General features: G+C 40.7%; 1 protein-coding gene across 1 annotated transcript in view; it reads left to right on the top strand.

Annotated features, from left to right (window-relative positions):
* The first annotated feature begins 11285 nt into the window (after window positions 1–11285).
* LOC103178983 (testis development-related protein) overlaps window positions 11286–27294 on the top strand; it is a 42236-nt gene continuing 26227 nt past the window's right edge. Inside the window, exons 1-2 of the mRNA XM_007894016.2 lie at window positions 11286–11558; window positions 13089–13148. Coding sequence (XP_007892207.1) covers window positions 11487–11558; window positions 13089–13148 — 132 coding nt within the window. The 5' untranslated portion in view covers window positions 11286–11486. The remainder of the gene's footprint in view (window positions 11559–13088; window positions 13149–27294) is intronic.

Raw genomic sequence — 27294 nt, forward strand, 5'->3', positions numbered from 1 at the left:
CCATGTGTGTCAACTTTGATAAGGCGTTGTATCAAATGCAAGGATTGTTATTATTATACATCAAAATATCTCAAAATGTTTTACATTAGGTATTGCTTGCCTCTCTGCAAACTAATCAAGGTGGATTCCAAGTGTTGGAAGTACAATTGCGTGTTCAGGAATTCGGACACCAGGTAAAGCCTTCCAACAGCCGTCGCCACAAGCCTCAGAGTTTCCTCATCAGCTTTCTGACAGACATCGGCTTTCAGTGTGGTGGGAGGATCTTTACAGGACAGTGTGTGATGTGCTCGTCGCGAGGTCTAATATCATGTTGCAGACTTACTCAGCACTAGCTGATGCATCCGGGACTTCATATGAGGGATTTTGGCAAATAGATCTGCCTGGTGTGAAGCCTCCAGGGTGTTTAGCGACAGGTCAGTGTAGACCGGTGCCCTCCCTCCTTGCAGCCACTTCCCTGTTTGCCGTAAATCCACCTTGATGCTTGATCCTGGACTTTGCAAATGGGCTGGAGGAAGCTCCTGCCCTGAATCCCCTGAAGTCATGCACAAAATAATGTTAATGACTTGAAGTGCTCTGAGACGTCGTCCAGCGTGGAGGGCGCTATATAAATCCAAGTTGTTATTGTTGTAAAGGTAACCTCTTCACTTTGTAAGATTCAATACCCGTGGTTCCACTGAACCCCAACAAAGTTTACTCAGGATAGCGTTTGTCTAAATCACTAACTTGTACTAAACTATCTGCCCGCACAGATAATAAACATAACTCGTCCACTATCACTGATGTGGTGTTATCATTCCTGGTAATGATTATTATCGGTACGTAGGGGGTTGCAGTTTCAGCTTTATCCCAGGAGTTCACCGTGATACACAATGCTGTGACCCAAGCAGTCTGAGCTGCTCATTGAGGTGTCTTTTACAGAATTGCTGTGTATATTCATACCTATATTGTCAGAGAAATGTTTAAAGTGTTACTTTCACATCTCATTTACATTTAAACTCTCTTCAGCATCTCTTCGAATGACCTAAGCATTATCTCAGTATTTCTACACCTATTTATATAACAATAATAATCCTTGCATTTCATATAATGTCTTACCACGTCGTTGAGATGCCTCAAAGCGCTTCACAAAATATATTGTGGAGTGAATTGACTGTATATTTTGTGGGCGAAATACAAATAATAATAATAATAATCCTTGCATTTGATATAGCGCTTTTCACGTCGGGAGGACGTCCCAAAGCGCTTCACAGAACACACTGTAAAGTGAATTGACTGTATATTTGTGAGCGAACTCGGCAGCCAATTGCACAAAGCAAATACAGTATATATACATATAGATCAAAGTTTTTCTCTTTGTTCTAAAACCCAAAACACATCCGCTCCCAAGTCCTTCAATACACTGCAATTCCGATAGCCCTTTCAGCGATGCCTGATACAATGAATGGCTTCAATTCAAGATGTCATGACCAAATAATAACATTTTCCTTAGTCAGACAGATAGATCACCTTTCTGTTCTCAAATGGAATGCTGACCGCAGCACATTTACCCACCTTTTAATTAAAGTACAAAAAGGACCACTGTGTCTTTTTGAAATCTTAAAGGCCATTTATTGAGCACTGTGTATTTTTGCATATTTGTCAATTGTTTTCTTTCATCACAGACTGAAGAATTGTTATCTCGGGGTAAGGAAAGCAACATAATGAGCTCTCTCAGGCCCAAATTGACAGATTACCACAAATCTTTAAATGTTTTATGTGTAACATTGCGTACAGTGTACAACATGTTAGATTTCAATGTTACAGCTAATTCAGATAAGTGTGTAGACTTCAGTTCAGTAAAAGGATAATTTGTAATGGAAGTCAGCCTGGCTCGTCTCTGAGTCAGAAGGTTATAGTTAGGACTCTGACCTCACAGTCTAAGCTAAGGTGCAGCACCTTGGGATGTCTTCCGCCCCACCATCAGAGGTCGCACTTTCAGCCACTACGTCGCAAAACTCTGGAACACTATCCCTCAATCCCTCGCCTTGGCCCCTCTCTCCCCTTTTTCAAGTCCCATGTTTATGGTCACCTCCCCCCTCCCCTTGGCTCAGAGTCAGGCTCCGTCATTGTTTAAGCACTCTGAGACGCTACCCTGCGTGGAGGGCGTTATATAAATTCAAGTTGTTGTTATACAAATGTAATTTTGTTGTTGTTGGTGCAGCACTGTATTGGATGAGACAATAAACTAAGATCTAGACTGCCTATTCAGATGGACATTAAAGATCCCATGGCACAAATTGGTAAAAAAAATGGAGTTTCTCCCGGTATCCTTGTTGTTAGTTGATTGTTGATTAGTGAATTGCTTTTCCAGGGTTAATAATCTCTTTAAAAAAATGTGTTCACTCAATCCACAACTGTTTGTGGGACACTGCTGTGTGCAACTGACTGCTGCATTTCGCCCGCAAAGTATACAGTCCATTCACTTTACAATATATTCTGTGAAGCTACATCAAATGCAAGGATTATTATTATATCCTGGTTTACAATCCTCAAAATAAAATTGAGCATTCATTTCATGGTTGTTTGTGGGACACTGCAGTATATAAATTGGCTGCTGCGTTCACCTTAGAAATACCTATGAAATACACACTTACTGCATTTTACAATATATCCTTTGAGACAATTTGATGATATGATAATGCAAGGCTTATTATATTATTATTGTGCAGTACAATAGGCAAATTCTATATATGGTATTTGATTGGTTTTGACTCAGTCTTTTGCTGAATAGCGTTACCAGAAATGTTGATACAATCCTGAAACCATCGATGGGAACCCTCTCTTAGACAGTTGTTAGTGTATGGAATAGATCACAGATAATTTTTCTTGTTTCTATCTGTGGAAAAAGGCTGCAGTCAGCCAAGCCTGAGCCAACTGGAGATAAAGAGGTTGTTAGGTTGTCGGAGATGAATAGCAATGGATCTGTCATGACATTGCACAGCTTCTGAAAATTGCATTCTGGTAAATCTTATGTTATTTTTGCCAATGTTTCTGCTTCTACAGCCTAAAATTAATCATGTAATTTATTTAAATTATTTTAAAAAATGTATCATGACCTTCGCCTTAAGTAGACTGCCTGAAATGTGGTTGGAACTGACTGAGCTATGAAGAGTATTATTGGATTCTATGAACCACTAATACGGGAACTTGCTCCCCCAATCCCTCCATCTCGCCCCCTCCATCCCCTCTTTAGATCATGACTGAAGACCTTCCTCTTTGACTGTGCTTATGGGCACTTCTCCCTCCCCCCGGCTTGGCGTCATGCTCTGCCACTCTTAAGTGCTCCAAGTCCCTGACTTGAGTGAAGGAAGCTATATAAATGCAAGTTGTTGTTGTTGTTGTTGTAATGCTTGTGCAAAGAGGCCCCAAATTTGCCATGATCTTAATCTTAAAACCATTGTCTTCTCTGCATCCAAATCCCTATTAAAAAACCTTGGGGTAATAATTCCTTCAAAAAAAATTCAAAGAAAAAATAATAATTTGGTTAGTCAATCCATGATTAATTTGTGGGACACTGCTGCGTGAGATTGGCTGTATCGAAGACAGGATAAGGAGCTATAACAAAGGCAAGGATTATTATTATTATTTAATTTAAATTATCCTATTCCTCTCTGCTTGATGCTCTCTATAGACCCTTGTGAAGTGCTTCAAGACTTTCATCCTACGTACAAGGTGCTGCCTAAATGCATGTTTTTATTTTAATGTCTCACACAGCTACTTCTAAGTTTAATTTTGTTCCGGGGAGGGAAAAGCACAAGAACAACCTAACAGCTGGCAGTTAATGTACCTCCATCAGTCAATTTAATAACAGTCTATCCATTTTATAATGGTACAAAAAATCACTATGAAGTGAAGTGAAAACAATTGTTACTGTATTTTTAGTTACCAGTGTAAAAGAGACCCCATTGTTTCAATCACAACGATGTTAAGTTCACACAACAATGTGACCCATGTCTATACATATTAAGCCTGTTAATGTTGTGCATAACTACTTCCTGATTCAATTCATCAAGGAACTCACAAGAGCCAACTTTTTCCTAGTTTTGTTCTTGTGTGTGACCCAGATACTATTTAGGAAGTAAAAGTAGCTGAACAGATACGCAATGGTGATCAGAGCATGATTAAATTTAATGTGATGAAGGAAACCTCCCAGGACCTCTCTACCTATAATATAACAATAATAATCCTGGCATTCGATATAGAATCATAGAATCATAGAATTATCCAGCACAGAAGGAGGCCATTTGGCCCATCGTGTCTGTGCTGGTTCTTTGAAAAGAGCTATCCAATTCAATCCCACTTGCCTGCTCTCTCCCCATAGCTACAGCGCCGTATCATGTCGTTGAGAAGTTTCAAAGTACTTCACAGAATATATTGTAAAGTGGATTGACTATGTATTTTGTGGGTGAAACGTGGCCGTTAATTGCGCACAGCAGTGTCCCGCAATCAGTTGTGGATTGAGTGACCAATTTTTTTTTGAGGGATTATTAGTAAAGCAATCCGCCAATCGACTACCAACTGGGGTCCTACTTACCGCTTGGTAAACATAGGTTTGTGGAATAAAGAAATTTGCCTAAGGTTTCGCCCTGACAGGGAATCAAACTTGGATTCTCTCGCTTGAGAAGCAAGCACTCTAACCACTATTTTACGGGACTCCACAAATCTCTTTGATCTGCTCGCCTCCTCCAATCAGCTAATACAAACTTGTTATGTGTTCCCTGCCCCCTGTGTCCTACCATCAATGGCTGAGTCTTCAGACACTATGACCCTCATCTCTATCCTTGCCTCTACCCCTCTGCCTCACTCCTTTATTTTTAAATCCCATTTTAAAACCTACCTTTCTGGCTGTGTTTCTGGTCACCTCTCCCTTCTGCCTTGCTCAGCTTCCATACCCGCCACTGTGAAGCGCTCTGAGATTTTTTTCCCATGTGAAGGGTGCTTTATAATAATTGCATTTGATAGTGCCTTATCACATCACTGAGCTGTCTCAAAGCACTTAGCAGGATATACTGTAAAGTGGATTTGCCTGTGTGTTTTGTGGACGAAACGTAGCAGCAAATTTAGCACAGCAATGTCCCACAGACAGCCGTGAGGTGAGTGACCAATTTTATTTGAGGATTGTTGGCCAGGACACTAGGAGTAGCTCCTTCTCTTTTCAAATAGTACCATGAAATCTTTAATGTCCACTTGACCAGCAGATGGGACCTTGGATTAACATCTCATCCGAAGGATGGCACCTCCAACAATGCAACACCCCCTCCAGCACTGCATGGGAGTGCCAGCTTAGACTAAGTGATTCCAAGTGCTGAAGTGGGTCTTGAACCCACAACCTTCTGGCTTGGAGACGAGACTGCTACCATTGCACTACCAAACGCAGTTAGTTGATGATGTTGTTGGACACATGTAAACAAACCCACTTACTGTCTAAAACTTTACATGGGAAAACTTCATGGATTTGAGGGCTGAGCTCAATGACAGACCAAAGGAAACTCTGTCAAAGATAGATAGAACTACTTCGTAAACATTGTGTGGAGCATGCAGGGCAAGTACACACCACGGACATGGGCTTAAAATAAAAATTAACAACAATTAACAATAAGAATATTAACAACAACAACTTGCATTTACATAGCACTTCACACAGGGTAGCGTCCCGGGGGTGGAGGTTGACAGTGGTTGAGTCTGACTCCAAGCCAGAGGAAGAGGTAGGGGGGAGGTGACCGTAAGCTCGATGAAAATGGAAGGTCGTTAGGCGGGATTTGAAAGGAGGAAGGAGGAGACAAGGCAGAGGATTGAGGGAGAGAGTTCCAGAGTTTTGTGGCGTAGTGGCTGAAGGCACGGCCAACGATGGTGAAGGGGAGGGCATGAGGGACGAACAGGAGGCCGGAACCCGCAGATCAGAAGCAGCAAGTGGGGAAGTGGGAGTAAAGTATGGAAATGGAAAATTGAAATAAAGCATGGTTCAGAAAGCCTCTAGGTAGAAGGAAGAAGGCAATCACTGATTTACAAAAGATTATATAAAAGTAGGTCAGGAAGAGATTAGGGGAAGTGACAAGACGGAACTAGAAAGGCATAGTAGCAGATGGGAAACATCGAAAAAATACCTCCAATATTGTAACAGGAAAGATGTCAGCTTGGCTCCGTTGGTAACACTCTTGTGTCTGTGTCAGAAAGTTGTGGGTTTGAATCCCACATTGGGACCCTGCAGTCATGGTATAGGCTGAAATTGCATTGCAGTACTGGAGAGCATCATTATATTCCAGCATTATTCGGAAACATAATGAAGGAGTTTGAGAATTACCAACAAGTAAATATTGGGAGGTTTTGACAGACATATAATGGTTAAATTTGGTTTGCATATTCAAGAAGGGGGTAAAGCAACACCGGACACTACAGTCTGATGTCAACAATTGGAAAATAATAATGATAATAATCCTTGCATTTGATATAGTGCTTTTCATGTCTTCTAGACGTCTCAAAGCGCTTTATAGAATATACTACAAAGTGAATTGACTGTATATTTGTGGTCGAAATGCGGCAGCTAAACACCCCAGGTGTGCCCCACAAACAGTCATGGATTGAAGTGACTAATTTATTATTTATTTTTGTTTGTTTTTTTAGGGATTATTATTCCCGGAAAAGTGATCTGCCAATCGACTAACAACCAGGTTCATACTTAGTGCTAAGGTAAACAGAGGCGTGTGGAGTAAGGAAACTTGTCCAACATTTTGTCCAAAATAACTGAATTCCATCATTGGAAGCAATTGGAATGGCATCTATGTAAAACTAATCTAATAAATGACCAAAAAAACATCTTCATGTATAGTAGACCTTCCCTAATCAACCTCATTAATGTCATTAATGTTTTCTGTTGAGATATCTTTTCCAAATCAGGTCAGCCTGGCTCAGTTGGCAGCACTCTCACCTCTGAATGAATTCAAGCCACTAGTCGAGATTTTGAACTCACATAATCTAAAATGATACCAGTGCAGTCCTGGAGGTGTGCTGCATTGTTGAAGGTGCCGTCCTTCAGATTAACTGCCTGTCCAAGTGGACACTAAAGATCTCACGGCACTATTCGAAAGAGAAGGGAGTTTCTCCCTGCATCCTGCCAACAATCCCTCAAATAAAATTGATCATAACTTCAAGGCTGTTTGTGGGACACATCTGTGCACAAAAATTAGTTGCTGCATTTTGCTTCCCAAAACTACTGCACTTTATAGATATTCTGTGAAGGTTTTTGAAACTCGTCAAATTGAAAGGCACTATACAAAATGTGAGGGTTACTATAATTATTGACAGTGATAGTGGGAAGCCATATATTTGTGTTTGCCTTGTTTTCCAAAAAGCGTTTGATTAAATTACTACCCAACAAACTCTTTCCCTGAGATAAAATTGGTCATTTGGCTTCATGGCTGTTTGTGGGACATTGCTAGGTGCTGCGTTCATCTACAAATACATACACAGTCACTACATTTACAATAATTCCTGTGAAGCGCTTTGAGGTAGATGTCTTAAGACATGATTTTTTTTTCGGTCAACCATGTGTCTGACACACGCGCAAACCCATCACCGTGCTTAAGAGTATCCAAACCAAACTGAGAATTCCATGGACATGGAAATTCACGAGATACATTATTGGAATGAAATTATGAGGTGCTATATTAAATAATAATAATAAATTATTGAATTATTAAATAATTAAATATTATTAATAATAATCCTTGCATTTGATATAGCACCTTGTCATGTCATAGAGACAACAACAACAAGTGTTTTGCATTTATATAGCGCCTTTCACATCACAAGGATATCCCAAAATGCTGGACAGTATAAGAGTCTCACAGGATTTATTCAGTGTATTTTGTGGGCAAACATGGGAGACAATTTACACACAGCAATGTCCCACAGACAGCCACAGAGTGTGCAATCAATTCTACTTGTAGTCCTTTAACTGGGAGAATGCAAGAATTATTATTATTATTTTACAAACAAAAGCATGTCAACATCAAGGGAAAAACATGGATTAGTAACTGGCTAAATGAAAGGAAGCAGGGAGTAGACATAAAGGGAATTAAACCCAAATTAGGGATTGAGCCCTCTCTGGCTGGGATGGAACTTGTCAAGGGGAAGTAGAAAGAGACCAATGGTTGTTAACTCATCTCTCACATGCCCAAATATTATCGAGCAGCAATAAAAACAACAAACAGAATACTGGGCCACTTTATTACTTTCAAGTCCCCAGAACGTATTTTCCAACTACACAAGCAGAGCATCCTTTGCAGCTTTCATAACCGTAACATCCCTGTGTCATAAAGGCAGTGCTAGTGGGATGAATTCAGAGAAACAACAACTTGTATTTATATAGCACCCTTCATGCAGTGTAGCATCTCTGAATGCTCATTAGCACCGGAGATTGCCATCGAGCCATGGAGAGAGGGGAGGTGACCAAAGGCACGGTGAAAGAGGAAGAGGTGCGACAGCATCTCAGTGTTGCTCCACTCTACCTCTGCAACCTCCTCAAACAATACCGACCTGGCTGGTCCCTTCCTCAGCAGGCACCAGCCGACTTGCTTCATGATTCTGCCCGACCCACTCTACTATTGGCGGTCAGGCTTTCAGCCTATCTGCCCTCACGCTCTGGAACTCCAGCCCAGAGTCACTCTGACTTGCACCCTACCTCATCCCTTTTAAGGTCTGTCTCGATGCATGCCTCTTTGAATGTACATTTGGACCTCTTTCCCCCTCAGTTCTCACCCTCAGCTCAGGTACCAATACCGGAGTATTATGCGCTTTGGGATGTCCTTCCGACATGAAAGATGCTATATAAATGTAAATTTGTATTGTATTGTATCTTTAATTCCACTACTGTTTAACTGCACCTATGGTCACTTTCCCTCTCTCCATTGTTTGCCATCCAACTCCGCCACTGTGCAGTGCTCCGAGATGCTATGCTGCGTGAAATGCGCTATATAAATACAAGTTGTTGTCGTGGTTGTGGTCCACAGGAAATGCTTAAACTTAGTGTCACATTTAGGAAGTTCACTGGTTATCCAATTACCCCCTTAATATTGTTAGAAACAATCAGAGATTTATCTGCTGGTTTAAGTTGCTTTAAGAACTACAGAAAACCATCTTCAAATTTAAGGCTGAGTTCAACACTCCAAAAACATAACCTGAGTAAATCTGGACCCTGGCGTAATTTCTTCACGGTAGAGCGAAAAATGCCTATTTGTATGTACTGCGTAAAAATACATTTGAAAACTTGAGCATACTTTGTGTAGTTATATCGAGTTAAAATTGCCATCCTGTTGATTTGACAGACTTGGTTCCTTTTAATGTCCAACTTGTGTGGACAACAGCAATATAACGGACCTTTTATTAGATTCCTTCAGAGTGAGTACACTTCTTACATTAGGAAGCAAGTCAAACAGTGGAAAGAACCCGAGTCCATTTGTAATTGAATTGCATGTAAACAAATCGATATTGGATTTGATGTGCGCACCAGATATGCTATACAGCGCTCTTCCCCCACTCCCTCCCCTTTGCATATCTTAGGATTTGAAGATGCTTTTTGAACTTGCCTTACACTGACTGAAAGCTAACTCCAACCTCTGTACATGTCGGGTGAGTGCAAGGGAAAGAGGAATGGTTCAAATGGCTTTATTTTGATTTTAAAAAAAGATGTGACAATGGAGCTCCCACTCCAGTCATTGTTTGGGTGGAAGGCATGTTCCGATCACCTGATCTGTCTCTCAGGCTCACTGATCTTATCTCCATCCTGTTCGGATATCCTGAAGCTGGTAACAGTCTACCTAACCTGTTTTCTAAATGGCAGATGTGGAAATTATCAAGATGAAGCCCAAGTTACTATAGCAACACCTTTTGATAGTTCAGTTCACAGGCTATCAAAATATGTTTCATTGATGAACTGTGGCCTGAGCACTGTGGAAAAAAAACAACCGCTGCTCACTCTAACAGCTGGAAATTTTAGAAAATACATTGATACAAATTCTAGTCCTGAGGACAGACTTTGGCTAATTAAGAAAAACGTCTCGCTACGTTTGCTCAGTGTTCTGAAATGGCCTTTGTGCCGAAAAAAAAGTTTTAATTCAACAACGTTTCACTGTGAAAGAAAATTAGTGCAAGTTATTCTCACCTTTTGACTGGGGAGAGGAGCACTGACTCACATTAGAGGAGTATTCCCACCTAGTATTAACCTGTAAACAATATAGTGACCACAACCATAGGGCGAAACCTTAAGCAAGTTTCCTTGCTACACACGTCTGTTTACCTAGCAGTAAACAGGAGCCCGGTTGTTAGTTGATTGGCAGATCTCTTTTCTAGAGGTAATAATCCCTTCAAAAAAAATTAAAATTAATAATAATTTAGTCACTCAATCCATGACTGTTTGAAGGACACTGTTGTGCGCAGTTGGCTGCCACGTTTTGCCCATAAAAATATACAATCCACTTTGCAGTATATTCTGTAATGTGCTTTGACACGTTTGATGTAAGGCACTCTGTCAGGCTTGATTTGGAGATTCTGAGTTGCTGCGCAGTGCTTAAAAACAACTTGCATTTATATGGAGCCCTTCACGTGAGTAGTGTGCGTCTCTGAGCGATTACCAGGAGTGTGGTTTGACCACACCGAATTAAACCAGCTTTCAAATATTAACCATAATAATAATAATCCTTGTATTTGATAAGAGCCCCTTATTGCGTCTTCGAGACATATTCCGCAATGATACGGTGATCAACATTTTAGCAGAAAGTGGGCTTTGCGGGCAGAAGTCCAAGTTGTACTTCAGGCCTCGGAAACTCTTCAGCAGCAGGCGAGAGCTTTTACTTTGAAAGGATCCCCTTCAGCCTTTGGTCAAGCTCTCCAAAGTAGCCTTGAGGCTCCGCGATGCCATGGAAACTGGAAAAGCCAATAAAGAACCTTTGCTTGATGTGAGGTGCCAAGAGCAAGCAGAGGCTCTTTTGTTTTCCATTTGGTGTGTGCAGGTCACAGGTAGGGTAAGGGTAGGGGAAGTGGGGGGAGGAAAGAGCTCAGTTGCTAACTCACTGCCTTGCCTTGATCTCCACTTCCTAACAGGCTGCAAACCAAATATTGCTGTATGTTACAGCCATTGGTTGAAACAATCCTTGCAAGAGCACTGTCATCAGTTAATCATGTGAATAGATTATAACTGTTCTCCTGGACAACCTCCAACTTACATCTAGTTTTGTGTCTGTGTGTGTTGTGTGCATGTGTTGTGTTGTGTGCTGTGCTGTTGGGGTCTGGATGTGTTGTTGACTGCTCTCTCCATGCAGTGTTCAGGAGTTTGAACTCCCTGTAGCCTCCAGCCATTGCAGGGGAAAAGAACATTAAAAGGCAGCCTGGCCATTACTCCACTGCAGTCTGCATCTCCTCCACACACACACACACACATACACAGCCCCACAATGTGGAAAATAAAGCATAAAGGGCTAAAGGATTTGGACCTGGAGGATGAAAAACCACATGAAGTGTGCAAGGTAAGAACATTTATTTCCCTTACTCATTGCTGTTTGGCTGCAAAAAGGTTTATTATTTTTTGCTGTTACTGTGTAAAAGGATCCTGGCTGGATAGAAGCAGAGAGAGAGAGAGAGAGAGAGCACTGCAGTCTGTTAGATGCTTTTAAGGATGTGTAAGTGTTTTGCTCTTTCAGTCCCATCTCCCAATATAGAAGATAATATATTCTTTATTGCATCAGATGTTTGGATACATACATATTTGGATACTTATGCAGATGGAGAACTATGCATTGTATGTGATGCATCATATACACTATATGTGGACAGACTGGTATCAGAGAGTGGATTTGGAAACCCACTCTGTTTGAATGTCAATGTTATTCTTATTTCTGAATGTGCGACATGGGCTGTTGTTCAACACAGCTCAGAGCTCTCAGCCAAAGCAAGGACCTCTCATCTCCATCTCCATCTCGTCTCACGTCCACACTGGAGTTTTCGCCCCAGGGTCAGGATTCACTTTGGGGCTCAGTGAGGTGGGTGTGGGGTGGGGGAGATGGTGCGGTTCTGCATTGCTCAAGGGGATTTAACAGCGACCAAACCCATCAGCAGCAGAGGTTGTGGGTATAGATTGCCCCATTGAGGATAATGACACCAGCAGGGAACAGACCTGCGGAATAAAATCAGGGAGGTAGGGAGGAATTATTAAATGAGGGTTTTACTTTATATATATGGGTGTGTTTATATAATAATAAAAATCCTTGCATTTTATACAGCGCCTTATCACGTCGTTGACATGTCTCAAAGCGCTTCACAGAATATACTGTAAAGTGAATTGACTATATATTTTGTGGCCAAAACCAGCAGCCAATTGCGCACAGCAGTGTTCCCCAAACAGTCGTGGATTGAGCAACCATTTATATTTTATTTATATTTTTTTGAAGGTATTATTAACCCCGGAAAGCGATCCGCCAATCAACTAACAACTGGGTTTCTGCTTATTGCAAGATAAACAGAGGGGTGTAGAGTAAGCAAAGTTGGCAAAGATTTTGCCCTGCCTGGGAATCAAACCCGGGTCCTCTCGCTTGTGAGGCAAGTGCTCTAACCAATACGTTACAGGAATCTCTCTCTCTTTGTATGTGTGTGTATATATATATATACATAAACGCATTTATATATAAATATAAAGCCAAATTTGTACAAAGAGTTTAAAGCATACTTTTCACCATGTCAAGTGCTTGATAGATTTGCTGGGTATAAACTGCGACTCGTGAGAAACCTGATGGATGATGATGTATTTAGTTGCCATGTAGATTAATAAACCTCTGTAACTCTTTTCCAACATTTTACCTAATGTAACATATTGAGTCCATGAGAGCAGAATAAACACTTTGATATATCAGGTTAATACTATACTGTAAACCACTATATTGCCTTTTAAGGTCTGACTTTCAGTAGAAATTTTGCTCCCATGCTTTGGTGCTGTAAAGACTGCACTGGTTTCCCAGTGAACAGTAACATTTTTGGAATGTCTCTTATATGATCTGTTTCAGAGTAAGGATCCATTGCTTCCAGAAGAGGCCACAAACTCTGTCTCACAGCTTGCTACAAAGGTAGGAGGGAGTCTGTTTTCACTTAGATTCACTTTGTACTAAGATGGATTGCTTTGTAATGTTCTGTTCCCTATATTCGTCCTTTTAATTATTTTTTGTGTTAGATTTTTTGTTGCTAAATTTCACTTGGCGTTAAACATCTCTGACTCGCAATTGAGCTGCGTTAATCTGGATAATATTCATGAAAGTCCAACGCACATTATTTAATTACTCATTGCATCTATTTTTGCAGAGGTATCAAATGTTTGATTGGAATGTGCTGATGGGAGAGGGGAGGATTATGAATTAGTTTTGTAGTAAAGACAGAATAATCAATAGTGGAAGACTGATGGCAGAAAAACAAGTGCAATTATATATTTAACCCTGTGAGGGACATTTCTCCAACTGAGATTATCACAGTAGATTTATTTCAATGACCCATTGCTACATTTTTTTCAATTAGAAAATGTCTTACATTTAAAATTGTAATTAATTCATAGTTGTTAGTAAAGTTGGCTACTTTGGAAATGTTTACTGTGATACATTGAATAGCCTTTATATTTTCTGGCTCAATTGGTAGCACTCTCCTCTGAGTCACATTGGGACTGTGAAGTCATAAAAGTCTACGTGAATCTATGCTGACACTCCCAATGCATTTCTGGGGAAGTGCTGCATTGTTGGAGGTGCTATCCTTCGGATGAGACGTTAAATTGAGGTCCCATTTGCCCATTCAGGTGGAGGTTAAAAATCTCAGGGCATTATTCGAAAAAGAGAAGGGTGTTTCTCCCAGTAACCTACCCCACCCACACCCCTAAATAAAATGCCATGGCTGTTTCATGGCTGTTTGTGGGATGTTGCTGTGCATGAATGTTTTGCGTGCTCCCCTGTAAAATACACAATCACTATGCTTTCTTATATATCCAGTGAAGTGCTTTGATACATTCTACTGATGTGAAAGGCGTAATACCAAATACAAGTATTATTGTTATTGTTTACAGTTTGTGACCACTTCATTGGTTATGGATGTGCAACTGAAATCTATTGGTTGCAATGACTTTTTTATTATCCTTAAGGAACTCATAAATAATGATCCGTGCCCTTGATGTCGGGAGTGCATCTCAAAGCGCTTCACAAGATTTACTGTAAAGTGTAGCGACTATATATTTTGTGGTTGTGTGCACCCAGAATGGAGCATTTCCTTCTGTTAAAAGTGTAAATGGTACAGAATGCTGGGAGGCAGGTGCTAGAAAATCAGCTGGTAGTTGTAGATTTCCTGCAAGAAGTCACCAATAAACTTCTTTTATTTGAAACTTTTACATTGAATTTTGCTCAATTTAGCAAAATTCTACAACATGTCTCTTTATTTAGGGGAAGAGGGTGGGTTGAGTGAAAATTTGATGAAGTGAGGAAAACAGTCGTGTTTTCCACTTTTGCCACTGTTGTCATTTTTTATATCATTGCCGTGATGGGATATTATTTTAAATGGTGAAGCAATTCAGAGTGCAAATCCAGGTGTGTATTGATTCTCTCTGAATTACTTTCACCAGGAGCTGAGGAGAGCTCAGAGAGTGTGCAACTAAAGCTCTGTGCGATGCACTGTGATATCTTGTTTGTGGTTATTAAGGGAGACTGTAGGTGACCACTTCTATAATAATGTGAAAGTTCTCAAAGATGGCCAAATAGAGACAATCATACAATTTCTAAATTTCGTGTTTTAAGTTTAAAAGTTAGTTGGAATGAGGTGCTATACAGTGGGTCTATATTACAGTTAATAGCACGAGGAGCAGGGCTTAACATGAATTGATTACCCCCAAAAAAATCATCATGTTTAATGTATTATAAGGGTTGGTTTGATGTGGAAATTGCATTGAATCAATGCTAAAAATACAGTTAAAAGGAGCATTGTCCCGGCATCAAGCCAGTTCGACTCATTTATGTGGAATTAAAGCCTTTATAAGGCTTTAATTTGTCACAGCAGTATGACACAAAGTAACCTCAGAAAAACAAAGCACACTATACTGCAATATGCATTTTTGTATGCGTGTGTGTTACAAATCAACAGCAACAACAAATTACATTTGTACGGTGACTATCATGTCGGGAGGATATCCCAAGGCGCTAAAATCAGCCACTATATTACAGAATTAGATGAATTAGAAATGAAGTGAATCTTGTTAATGGAAGCAAGTGTGGAAGCTGAAGGTAAATGGTACCAACATCCTATCATGACAAACATAACCAATTAATAGACTTTAGAATGGGAATTTGGACGAGGAGGGACTAATTATTAGATAGTCGAAAGAAATACTTCACTTTTCTTAGAAATAGCAGTAATAAGAAGGCAGACAAGAGCGAAATGAATGGCTTAATTGATAAAAGGGATGATGATTTGAAATAAATAGATTTTTTAAAAAAAAACTAGGGTTCAATATAGAATGTTATATTGCCTACAATCAGCTCTGAATGAATAGATAATTCTGATATAACTGCAAAGTATAAGTCACGCAACAAAAGTTGTAAAATGAGATTATTATCTTGAATGGCATTTATTGGCTCTCCAGGACACGTTCATAAAATCTCAGCAAATGGAGATTCCAGGTCACCAATCGTGCTACATGAAGTTCTGGCAGCAGAACTCCCATTCTGTCTGTTTCCTAAAACATTTGGCTCTATCTTTTTCTCTTTCATCTCAGTGTTTGGGCTGTAGACCTTATCTTTAAATGACCCTCCCTGGCTTTACTGGTGCTTCCAAACATGCAGAATTCAGGTGAAACACTTGGCTAGCTACAAGACTGGAACAATTAAAATATAGTGTGAGTACACGGTCAATTAAAATATAATGTGAGATCAGAAGAGAGATTGACCCCAGTGTGAGTACGCTTCCTGATCACTTGATAGTAGTCCTGCTTCAGGTGGGGGTAGAGTGGCAGAAGGCTCGCCCACCAATAGTGGGGCGAGCGAGGCGGGGGTGTGAAGCAGGCCAGAGCCCGCTGAGCAGAGGGAGTGAGCAGGATGGTAGGGGGTTAGGAGGTCGCAAAGGTTGAGGGAGCAAGACCATGGAGGGAGTTTGAGGGTGAGAACCAGGATCTTGAACTGTATCCTCTGTGTGATGGGATACCAGTGGAGTTGGGCGAGAATGGGGGTGATAGGGTTGTGGAGCCTAAATGGGTATGGATGGGGAACAGGTTATAGTGGAGGAGAATAGGAGGGGGTGAGGCTTGTGTGGAGTATTAACACCGGCATTGACTATTTGGGCCAAATCACTTGTTCATGTGCTGTTTCATTCCAAGTAACTCTAAGTAACAACAGGATTTGACTTGCTGGTTAGCATGAAGGTAGGTGGCACTAAGTTAAGTCCTTTTGTACTTTCATATAGTATGAATTGGAATCAAAAAGAGATTAAGAAAATTGTAGAAACAGAACAAGAGAGGTAGAAATTTAGAAGGATTTGGAGAAAGAGAAAAACACATGATAGTACAGAGATACAGAGATTCAGAGAGAGAGAGGGAGAAATACAGTAAAAGAGAAATAAACAGTTAAGAGTTTGAGTAAGATAGAGAAACAATGTGTTTCTGTTGGAATAGTTGGCAGGTGGCAAAATTGTACGATGTCCAATTATCCTCACTGTTTGCCTCTCCACAATGGGGCTGGACACAATTAGTGCAGATAATCAGATCTCGACTGTAATTGAAGATTTCTAGGAGTATAAATGTGTTTTGTTCAGGCTAGATGCCGGCATTTTTACCCTAAGTTTGGTTTCTGCTTCACATAAGCTAAAGCTCTGCAACTGTTGACTAGTAATTTGACAGTATTTCAACTTGCGCTCACACTTGTACAAGACTCGGTAGAAGTCAGAGAACTGGAAGAGACAGCCCATTCAACAAACTTTGCTTTTGCCAAAAATGTAAGGCCCCAAAATTCCGGCTAATCTTAGCCTGTAATCCTGTAAAATGTAAGATCTTGGGGCTGAGCGGAAAAATCGTAAACCCAGTTTTAATTTGGATGCTAATTTTTTTGCAGTTATTGAAAAAAAGGATTCAAAGTAAGAATGGATTTAAGAATTTCCGACCATTCTTTGAAGCCTGAAATGTTAAGACAGAGTGATCTTACCGGCTAAGACTGGGTGAAAGTTTATAGATTAATTTTCAGAAATTCATGATATTTCTTTTTGTGAATACTTCATTGTGCCTGGTTTCTTGAATTCCGGGAATATGTATTTTCCAGCTCCAGTAAATAGTATTAGCACGATAATCTGTGGAATTAATGTTATTTAGTACAATACATTTAAATCCCCTATTTGAGGTCAGTCACACAGGATTTCTATGCCATGTTACTATGGAGAGGATAAATCCCATCAATACAACACGGGAGCTTTTGACCACATAGTTTAGTTCAAATATTTTACCTACTGAACGAGCTGCTGACTTTCATTTATAATAACCGCTCAAGTGAAATGGCAATTGTCAATCCAATATTTTTTCTGGAAATTGCAATAGGTATATATACTCCTGTTTGGTAGAGGTTCCTAATGGCCTCTAGCCATTTCCATTAATGTTTTTCACATGAAACATTTATCGTTCTGGAGAATGAATAAGACATAAGGAAGCATAGACCATGAAAGGAACATTTTGCCCATCCAATATTTTCCTTTTGCAAAGATTGTACAATTCATTGTCCTGGCTAACAATCCCCCAAATAAAACTGGTCACTCACTCCACAATGCTCTTTGTGGGACATTGCTGTAAACAAATTGGCTGTGTGTTTGCCAATAGTCGCTCCACTTTATAGTATATGCTGTGAAGCCTCAATGACATGATAAGGCACTATATTAAATGCAAAGATTATTATGATTATTATTGTTATTATTATTGAGTCCCATCCATTAAGGCAAAATGGTAAGGCAAGTTTCCTTACTCCTCTGTTCACCTAGCAGTAAGTAGGAACCCGGTTGTTAGTCGATTGACAGATCGCTTGTCGGGCTAATAATCCCTTCAAAAATATATAAATAATAATAATTTGGTCAGTCGATCCACAACTGTTTGTGGGACACTGCTGTTCGTAATTGACTGCCACATTTTGCCCACAAAATATACAGTCAATTCACTTTACCCTATATTCTGTGAAGCACTTTGAGACATCTCGAAGATGTGATAAGACGCCATATCAAATGCAAGGAGTATTATATATTATTATATTCAGTCTCCTGAAAAAAAGTTTGCAACAGCCTACTTTGTCCTACATTATCCCCAAAGTTCTCAAAAAGGTTACCAAAGGTTACTTAAATACTTCTTTAATTTTGTCTTATTTTGTTCATATCAGTTCATTGTGTGAAGCACTTCGAGATATCCTCTTGAGATGAAAGGTGCTATATCAATGTAATTTGTTGTTGAAGTTGTCTTGGTATCCAAAAGCAATCTGATTTGTTGATTGTTGGTGAGTCCCAAACAAGGTGGCATATATATAAGATAAATAGCATTAGATTCAATGGGGATTTTAAGAGGAATTTCTTCACACAGAGGGTGGTGAGAATATGAAACTCACCAAATGTATGGTTGAAGCAAAAAGCATCAACGTATTTAAGGGGAATCTTGACGTGTATGCGATGGAGAATGAAGTATAATACAAAACATCTTGCAATTATATAATGTCTTTCATATTGGGAGGACATCTCACCCAAAGCGTTTTACGCAGCTGACTAGGGACCAAAACCGAGGCGAGGGGTAGCTGAAGAGGGTGTGGAGTGAAAAGATGACCCAAGGAGAAAACAAAGGGATAAATCTTGAGGTGGGCATTTAAAATGGAGAGGGCTGGGGCAACTCAAAGGGACTCTGGGATGGAGTTCCAGAGAGTGGGGTAGATTAATTGAATACTTTTTAATTGAATTAATTGAAAAAGGGATATTGGAGAGGGCAATAGAAGTGGGGTGGGGTCTCACGTGGAGTATAAATACCAGCACTAAAATAATTGTGCCAAATGGGTTGGTTCCATGCTTTATTATTCTACTCAATTCTATGTAACTTATTCCTAATTTCCTTTCCCTCGTATTCCCTTTCGGAAAGAAACTTTGTGTCTCATACATTCTTTGATCATCCCCATAATCTCCAATTCGATTACCAACCAGACATTTTCCCAGGAGCTGAATTACATAGTATTGATTGTTTAGTTGGGAATCTGTACCACATATAAACATATAGATGTTGTGCAGGGACAAAAGTTTTCTTCTGGTGCTTTTTTGTATCTCTAATCAAGATGGTGTTCATTTGAAACTGTGTCCTCTCATGGCGTGCTCACAATCTAAGTCAAACCTCATCTATGCCTCTTTATCAGTTTAAAAGCCAGGATTGTGTCCCACTTGATCTTTTCTCCCAACAAAAGAAAATTCAAGTGTTGTATTTATATAGAATAGAGAGCACAGCGGCAGGCCAACAGGTCCATGCTGGTATTTATACTCCACCTACTCCTTACTCCCTCCCATACCCTTTTCCCCTCTCCCTCATGTGAAGTCTAACATTCCCTTGATTGAATTTATACTATCTGATTCAACCACTGCTTTGGGCAGCGAGTTCCACATTCTCACTACCCTCTGTGTGAACTAGTTCCTCCTAAATTCTCTTTTGATCTCCGAGTTGCTATCTTGTACTTCGCCTCCTGATTACAGCCTCCTCAACAAGTGGGAACAGCCTATTTATGCTAACTTTATCGAACCCTTTTATCAAACACCTCTGTTAGATCCCTTCTTAAACTTCTCTTCTCTAGTGAAAAAAAGGTCTCATCTTAAGTGTTATTAAGACCTTAAGATCTCTACATTTCCTAATCATTCTTGTTGATCTTACCTGAACCCTCCAGTGCTTCCGACTCCGATTGAAGATAAAACGGTATGCAATACTCCTGATGCAGAATTGCTGCAAAGGTGATATAATCAAGTTTGATGTATGCCCTTGAAATATAACTGAGTAGTTGATGACTTTTGTTGATAAGATTTTCATATTAATTTGGAAACTTTTCAGCGATGAAGCAATCACATCCTTTTTCCGTTTCCATGTTTGCTAACATGCACTGCTTCGTACACATTCTATTATGCATTGCCCTGATTTCTTCATGTTAAAATCTACCTGCTGTTCCCTCGGACAAGTGCTTAATTGATCCAAAGTTATCAATGCTTTTCATCTCCCTCATACCTGCTTGGGGCATGATACAATCAGCAAATATTGTATTCTTACAAAAGAAGTATTCTCTTCCATTATTTTTGGTTGTTCAACTAGATGTCTGACGCATGCTGTGTATCCAACCTAGACTAAGAGTTTCACGTGGAAATTTCCCTGACTTGAAATGGATTGCACATTCTCTCCCTAGAAGGATGCACCCTGCTTACCTAGTTCTAGAAAGTATTAGTCACTAGACTATAAGTGCACATTTTGAAACCTTAGGCAAGTTTCCTTACTCCACATGCCTCTGTTTACCTAGGAGCCCCTGGCTCGACATCTAGTTCTGCCACTGTTAAATGCTCCAAGACACTAGCCCATGTGAAGGCCTCTATATAAATGTAAGTTGTTGTTGTAATCTTCTTGGGGCTCAGTGCAGACACACACTACAAAACAATAATTCCACTTCATAATCTTTGCCTGTTAAATTTTGTGAGAAATACTTTTTTCAGATTCATGAGCTAGAACTCAGCCACAGACTGTTAATCATAGAATTATAGAGCACAGAAGGAGGCCATTCGGCCCATCGTTTCTGTGCTAGCTCTTTGAAAATCAATCCAAATCAATCCCACTCCCCCGTTCTCTCTCCAAAGCCCTGCAAATTTGTCCTTTCCAAATATATTATCTAATACGCTGTCAATACCAACAGCAACATCTGAGCATATTCAGCTCATGTTAGGATGATTCCCTAATACATTCCCTAAAGATTAATACCTAGAGCTTCCTCTGTCTCCATTCATGCGTTGGGAGCATTAGGTTGTCTGCCTGATTCGTGCACTGACAGGTTTCCTCAGCTGGGTCTGGTTGGATATTCACAGCAGGTTCCTTAAGACAGCCTGAAAGAGAATCTCCAATTTCACAGTCCAAACAGGCATTAAGATCAGCATGCAGGTGAGTATTTTTGCACCACATTGGATAATCCAGAGTGAATAATTACACACTGGAGGTTCCTTTGCTTGACTACAAATTTACCAATGTTTGGCAACGTGCACTTATAGTCCAGTGAGATAATCCTGAAAGAGCACACATCATCACAGGTCATTATATTTATCCAAGTCCTTTGCTTGTTAAATGTGGCTCAGTTAGCAGCACTTTCCTTGCTAAGCAGAGGAAGCGGACAAGTTGATATGGGTTAGTATGTCACAGAGATAGGAAGAAGCAAGGCTGTGGAGGACCTTGAAGGCAAGGACAAGGATTTTGAGCTCTATCCTCTGGGGGATGGGGAGCCAGTGGAGCTGGGCAAGGGTAGGGGTGATGGGGTCACGGAGCCTGGTGTAGGAGAGGACATGAGCTGTGCACATGAGAGGAGAGGACATGTGCAGATAAGAGTTGGGGAGGCTGCCAAGCATAGAGTTAGCATATTCAAGCCTGATGTGATGAATGCATAAATGAAGGTTTCGGCGGCCTGAGGGGTGAGACAGTGGCAGAGCCGGGCGATGTTGCGGAGGTGGGGGAAGGCAGAACACGTCATGGCATGGATGTCAGATAGAAAGGACAGTCGAGGGTCAAACAAGACGCCAAGGTTCAAGACGGGCTTAGTAAGGTGGAGTGTGCATCCATGGATGGTAATGCTGTCAGTGCCTCAGGTGCGGAGGTGCTCACGGGAGCCGATCAGGAGGGCCTCGGTCTTGTTGACATTCAACTGGAGAAAGTTAGCACTCATCTAGAACTTGATGTGAGAAATGCAAAATACCTTTTGCATCAGGAGGATATCTCAAAGTGATTCACAGTATATCTTGTGAAGCGCTTTGAGGTGTCCTTCAGAACTCTGCAGCTCGTGTACTGTCATTCAGAACTCTGCAGCTCGTGTACTGTCCCGCACCAGGCTTCGGGACCACATCACTCCCACCCTCGCTCGCCTCCACTGGCTCCCCATCCCCCAGAGGATTGATTTCAAGATCCTCATCCTCACCTACAAGGCCATTCACGGCCTTGCTCCCTCCTACCTCTCCAACCTACTATCCCCCTACCAACCTGCAGAGTACAGAGGTACAGAGTTAGTCTGACTTAGCATTTATGCAATTCTTTAAGTAGGGCTTTGGCATCTAAAATCTATTGATTTGACAGCATTAATTGACTGCCTGTGTATCTGATTTCTGGGCTAACCTTTAACAGAATTTGATCATCTGACACCTTTGTTTTCTGAAACACCGAGAATCACGAGGGCCACTGTCACTCTGTGAGCTTCTGTGGGCTTCTGTATAGTTCATGGAGTTGTATGTGCTAATTTTGTACTTGCGTGGAAAGAATTGTGCATGGCCTGTTGATTTTACACTCCCACCAAATGTGTTGGTCATTTTGTTCTTCTGTAACCATGGAGCGTAAATTGCAACTGATAGCTGCAAATGAATGCCAGAATATGCATTAATTTACCATTCATTGCACAACCATTCCTAATTCCCTCTGAGCACAAGGCTGATAGTTAGTTTTGGTCCAGTTGTTTAAAGAATATTGTTGTGCTTTCATGGTCAATTTTTAACAGGATATATCTATACAGGAATGAAAATAATTAGTTTGCTTCTAACCTTATCAGATACAGTAGGTGGGCACTCATAGCCCTCTGGATTCAAAAGTAGCTGATATTTAACACCATCCGTGCTCCAATCCCGAGGTAAAGATCAGGTCCTTGTGTGTATTGTGAGGAGTCCACATTCTTTTGTCAGATCGAAGGTTTATTTTGCCCAAAGTGTTAATAGGATTTTATAATCTAATAATCCTTACATTTGATATTGAGCCTTATCACGTCGTTGAGACATCTCAAAGCGCTTCACAGAATATACCTCAAAGTGAATTACCTATATATTTTGTGGGCAAAATTATGCTTTAGTTCAGCATTTCGCCCACAAGTGGATTAACTGTATATTATGTGGTCGAAACGCATCTTTATCTGGTTTCGTCCACAAAATATACAGTCAATTCACCCACCAGTTTCCCCCGTTGCCACCTGCTCTCCTGTACCTTTTCCTCCTCTCCTAAAAATGTTGACTCTTGCTCAGGTTTGGGTTGTTGGGCACCGGCCATCCTATGGTATGTGACCAAGTGGTCATTCAGGTGTGAGCCAATTCAACAAGTGTGAGCAGACTTTTCAAGCATGGCGGGAGGAAATCACATACAAGCCTGACATATACACACACATAATGCACACACCAGTTGGTAATGTTTTTGGACTAGCAACCCAACGGTCATGGGTTCAGAACCTGCTATGGTTATTGTGTCATTTAAATTCCCAAATTGCAGTCATTTGAGCTGGCTCACACTGGAAAAGTGGCTGCAAAGCTAAAAATCCAACGATGTCCTTTGGGGAAGGAAATCTGTCAACCTTACCTGGTCTGGCCTACATGTGTTTCCAGTCCCACATTACGTGGCTGACTCTAATGCCCTCTGAAATGACCCAGAAAGCGACTCATTCACTTTGTTGCCTTGTCAGGCCAACCAAGGATGGGCAAGAATCACTGTCCCTGCTGGCATCACCCACATCCTGAGAAACAGTTTGGTTTTGAAAACTCAATGGATGTGTCAGCACTTCGGGGTCGTCAAGTCACCGCCGACATAATTTCTCTGTGCAAAGTGATGTCAGCAGTACCTCCTGAACTTAGTGCGCACGTGTAGTGCACAGGAAGTAATATCAGCGCCATCAGCCTAGTGACATGTATGTGCATGCTATGCGGAGGAAGTCAGGCAGCAGAGCTGAAAGCTGGAAGTATGGTTCACTTGCAGAATAGTGCAAGGTCATTGTCTGCCTGAGCTGTAAGTGGGCCCGAGGTGGGCCAAAGTGTGTTAAAACGAGGTCACCCTGTATGCAAACATCAACCAAAGACAATGTCCGCTGACACCCACGAAATATTATTACATTTAGTGGATGAGGAATTTCCCTTTAAATATCTCCTTCGGGACGAAAGTCAACAAAGTAGGCAGCAAGGGAGGCTTTTTGAAAAAAATTCTAAAAAAGATTTAAGGATTGTTCAGAAATACTTGAACATGGGGGAGGGAGTGGGGGGGAGGAGTGCAGCATAATAACAAAGCCCGACTCTCACACTTTCATGCTGGGGTCAATGAATGGCGATCAATAGTAATAATGGATTTCCCGCTCCCCCCCACCTTAACAGGGGGAACCAAGGCCAATTGTAGCACCCCAAATAGAAATCGTGATCCAGTTGAAATTTGCTAACTCAGCACAGACAAGAATTCAGATTGATTACCATATAGTAGGAGCATACAACTGGAAGGGCTAAGTAATTGTGTAAACTGCTCTCGAACTGCTGCAAGTAATGGCATAACTAAAAGTTCAGGAAGCAAATGAACATGGAGTGGAAGGAGATCTGGGGGGGGAGACCTGCCAGTGAGATATAAAGATATTAAGAATCTGGCAGCTGCTTTGTTGGACCTCAAGTTGAACATGTCTAAGTAACAAATATTTAAAAATCTCTTTGTAACAAACATATCTGAGAAACCAGCTCACATTAGTTCATCGGCTCAAAACATTGTAATTGCAAACTTCTGATAAATCTGCATTTTTTAAAAAAACCTTAACAGAGTTACAATGCTAAATATCATGACTAGGTAACCCAGTCCATCGAGTCTACACTGGTAATTGTCTTCATGTAAGCTGCCCAACCTAACTTCCATCCTATCTTCCTCAGCTCAGGCTCCCAGTCGGCTTGTAGAGCACTTTGAGATCTTAACAGTGCTATATAAATGTAAAATTATTGTTGTAGTTGTTTAATGCCAATTTTGGTTGATGAGTGTCTGACATAGTCTTTAGTGCCAATGATGGATTGCTCAGTCTCGGAATACTCTGTACTGGCGCGATTCAAATAAATTACATCAAGGACACAGATGGCCCTCAGTCTGCCTGAAAATCTATTTCACATTGTCCGAAAGTCCATTACAAACTCTCAGGTTGTTTAGAAAACCTACTGAATGATGTCTCCGGAATAAAGACAATTGATCCTAACAGTTGACTCTCTCCGGCAGCGTGTGGGGAGTTAAGGACAACAAGCTGATTGAAGGGTTTGGCTTGTCATCTCTCCTTCACATCAACTTGCCTGTCCTCCGTCTCCCAGTACAATACCAGTCATTCATTATTCATTATCTGCCTGCAAGCAAGTCATCTTAGACCCTGCAGAAATTTGTCTCATTCGCCACTGAGCTCTGCAACCCCCAGCCAACATCTCCCAACAGCTGACAGACAGAGAGTCAATCACAAAGGGGATCCTGTAAAATTAACGGTGTCTTGCTCTGCACAATAAATGCAAGATCTGCATCTGGGAAGTCAACAGTAGAGTGCAGTTGGATCCATTTTCTACATAAAATATTGATCTTGCAGTAAAATGCAGATTCAATGCCTTGTGCTCTGCATTTGAGCCACTTTAGAGAAATATTTTGCTCATGGTTGCTTGTGTTTAAAAAATAACTATCTGTTTACCACTAAGTCAGTGGTTGGCTGACTTACTTAACCTTTATTTTGATACCATTTTCAGCCTGGTCTGAAATCTAACTTTTTTTTCTTAAAAAAAACGATCTTTTAAACATCATTTGCTTTTAGTGCTTTTACCCTGTCAAATCAAATAATGATGAGTTACGGTGCAATATAGAAACATAGGAACCGGAGTAGGCCATTCAGCCCCTCGAGCCTGTTCTGCGATTCTATTAGATTATGCTGATCTGTACCCCAACTCCAATTACCCAACTTTGCCCCATATCCCTTGATACTCTTCCCTAACAAAAATCTATCCACCTCAGTCTTGAAAAATAACATGTATGTCACAGCTGCCGACAAGAACAGCCATCACACATGACGATAATTACTTATGATGCAGGTTGGAGCAGAGTGCCTGTGTGTCAGTGATCTAACTCTGGTTACCAGAGGAATTCTGAATCAAGATTCGAACGTCCCGACTGAGAAATCCCAATTCAGATCGCTGTGGTTTAGATTTATTTTAACAACAGATCCAATAAACCCTGTAATATTTACTGAGTAATTGTGTTGCAGTATCTGCCACTGTCACTCTGGTTAGATGCACTGCAGAGTGACTATAACACACGTCACAATAACACAAATTTGGCTATAGTGTGATCGCACTGTGGACCCGTTCATTTTGCATGCTTCCCACCTGCCTGCTATGTTCATTAGGTTGCTCTTGATGTCACTTCCAGAGTTAATGTGCAAAGGAATCCGTGAGGTCAGGAGTGACCTAATGACCCAGAAGACAGACATTCTAGCTTCCCTCGGTAAGAAAAAGGCCAACTTCCGGGTCATCAGATTGCTGTCTATGTCCTTCCTGCTTCGTGTATGTATATAAGCAGGACATGACATTGCCCCAATCCTGCTTTGCCTGGGTTCAGATTGTTCCTGAAGATTTTCTCTTTGACTGTGCCTACACTCCCTGACAGGGTGTCAAACTATGCCACCGTTAAACATTCAGAGACATTACTGAGCGTGAAAGGTGCTATATAACTTCATGTTGTTGATGTTCTATAGTGAGCCTGTATGTATTGGGACATTGTGGACCAGCATGGTGTTTGAGTGTCAACACTCAGTATTAGAGGTTTATCAATATTTTTTAACATTCTGATAATAATAATGCTTGCATTTGATATAGCGACTTATTACGTTGTTGAGACGTCTCAAATCACTTCACACAATATACTGTAAAGTGGATTGACTGTGTATTTTTGTGGGCAAAATGATTCTTTGGTTGTTCTTTTGCAGTGCGCTAGTACTAATTAAACAAATAACATTACCCTTTCACATAGTTTTCAGTTCTTGGCTGCCGGGAAAGTCCTGATTGCTCCATTGATGAACACCACAATTGATCATATAGATCATACAGATTTGAAAGTGTCTGGTTGAATCCCTGATTTGTGGTGAGTTAACTGATTTTAGCAGATAGCGGCAAAGGGATTAGGATTCAACTTGCACTCGTGAGTTAGGAAGGGAACCATTAATCAGCAAGTTCAAGTTC

The sequence above is a fragment of the Callorhinchus milii genome, unplaced genomic scaffold, assembly GCF_018977255.1.
Source record: "Callorhinchus milii isolate IMCB2004 unplaced genomic scaffold, IMCB_Cmil_1.0 Scaffold3, whole genome shotgun sequence".
NCBI lineage: Eukaryota > Metazoa > Chordata > Chondrichthyes > Chimaeriformes > Callorhinchidae > Callorhinchus > Callorhinchus milii.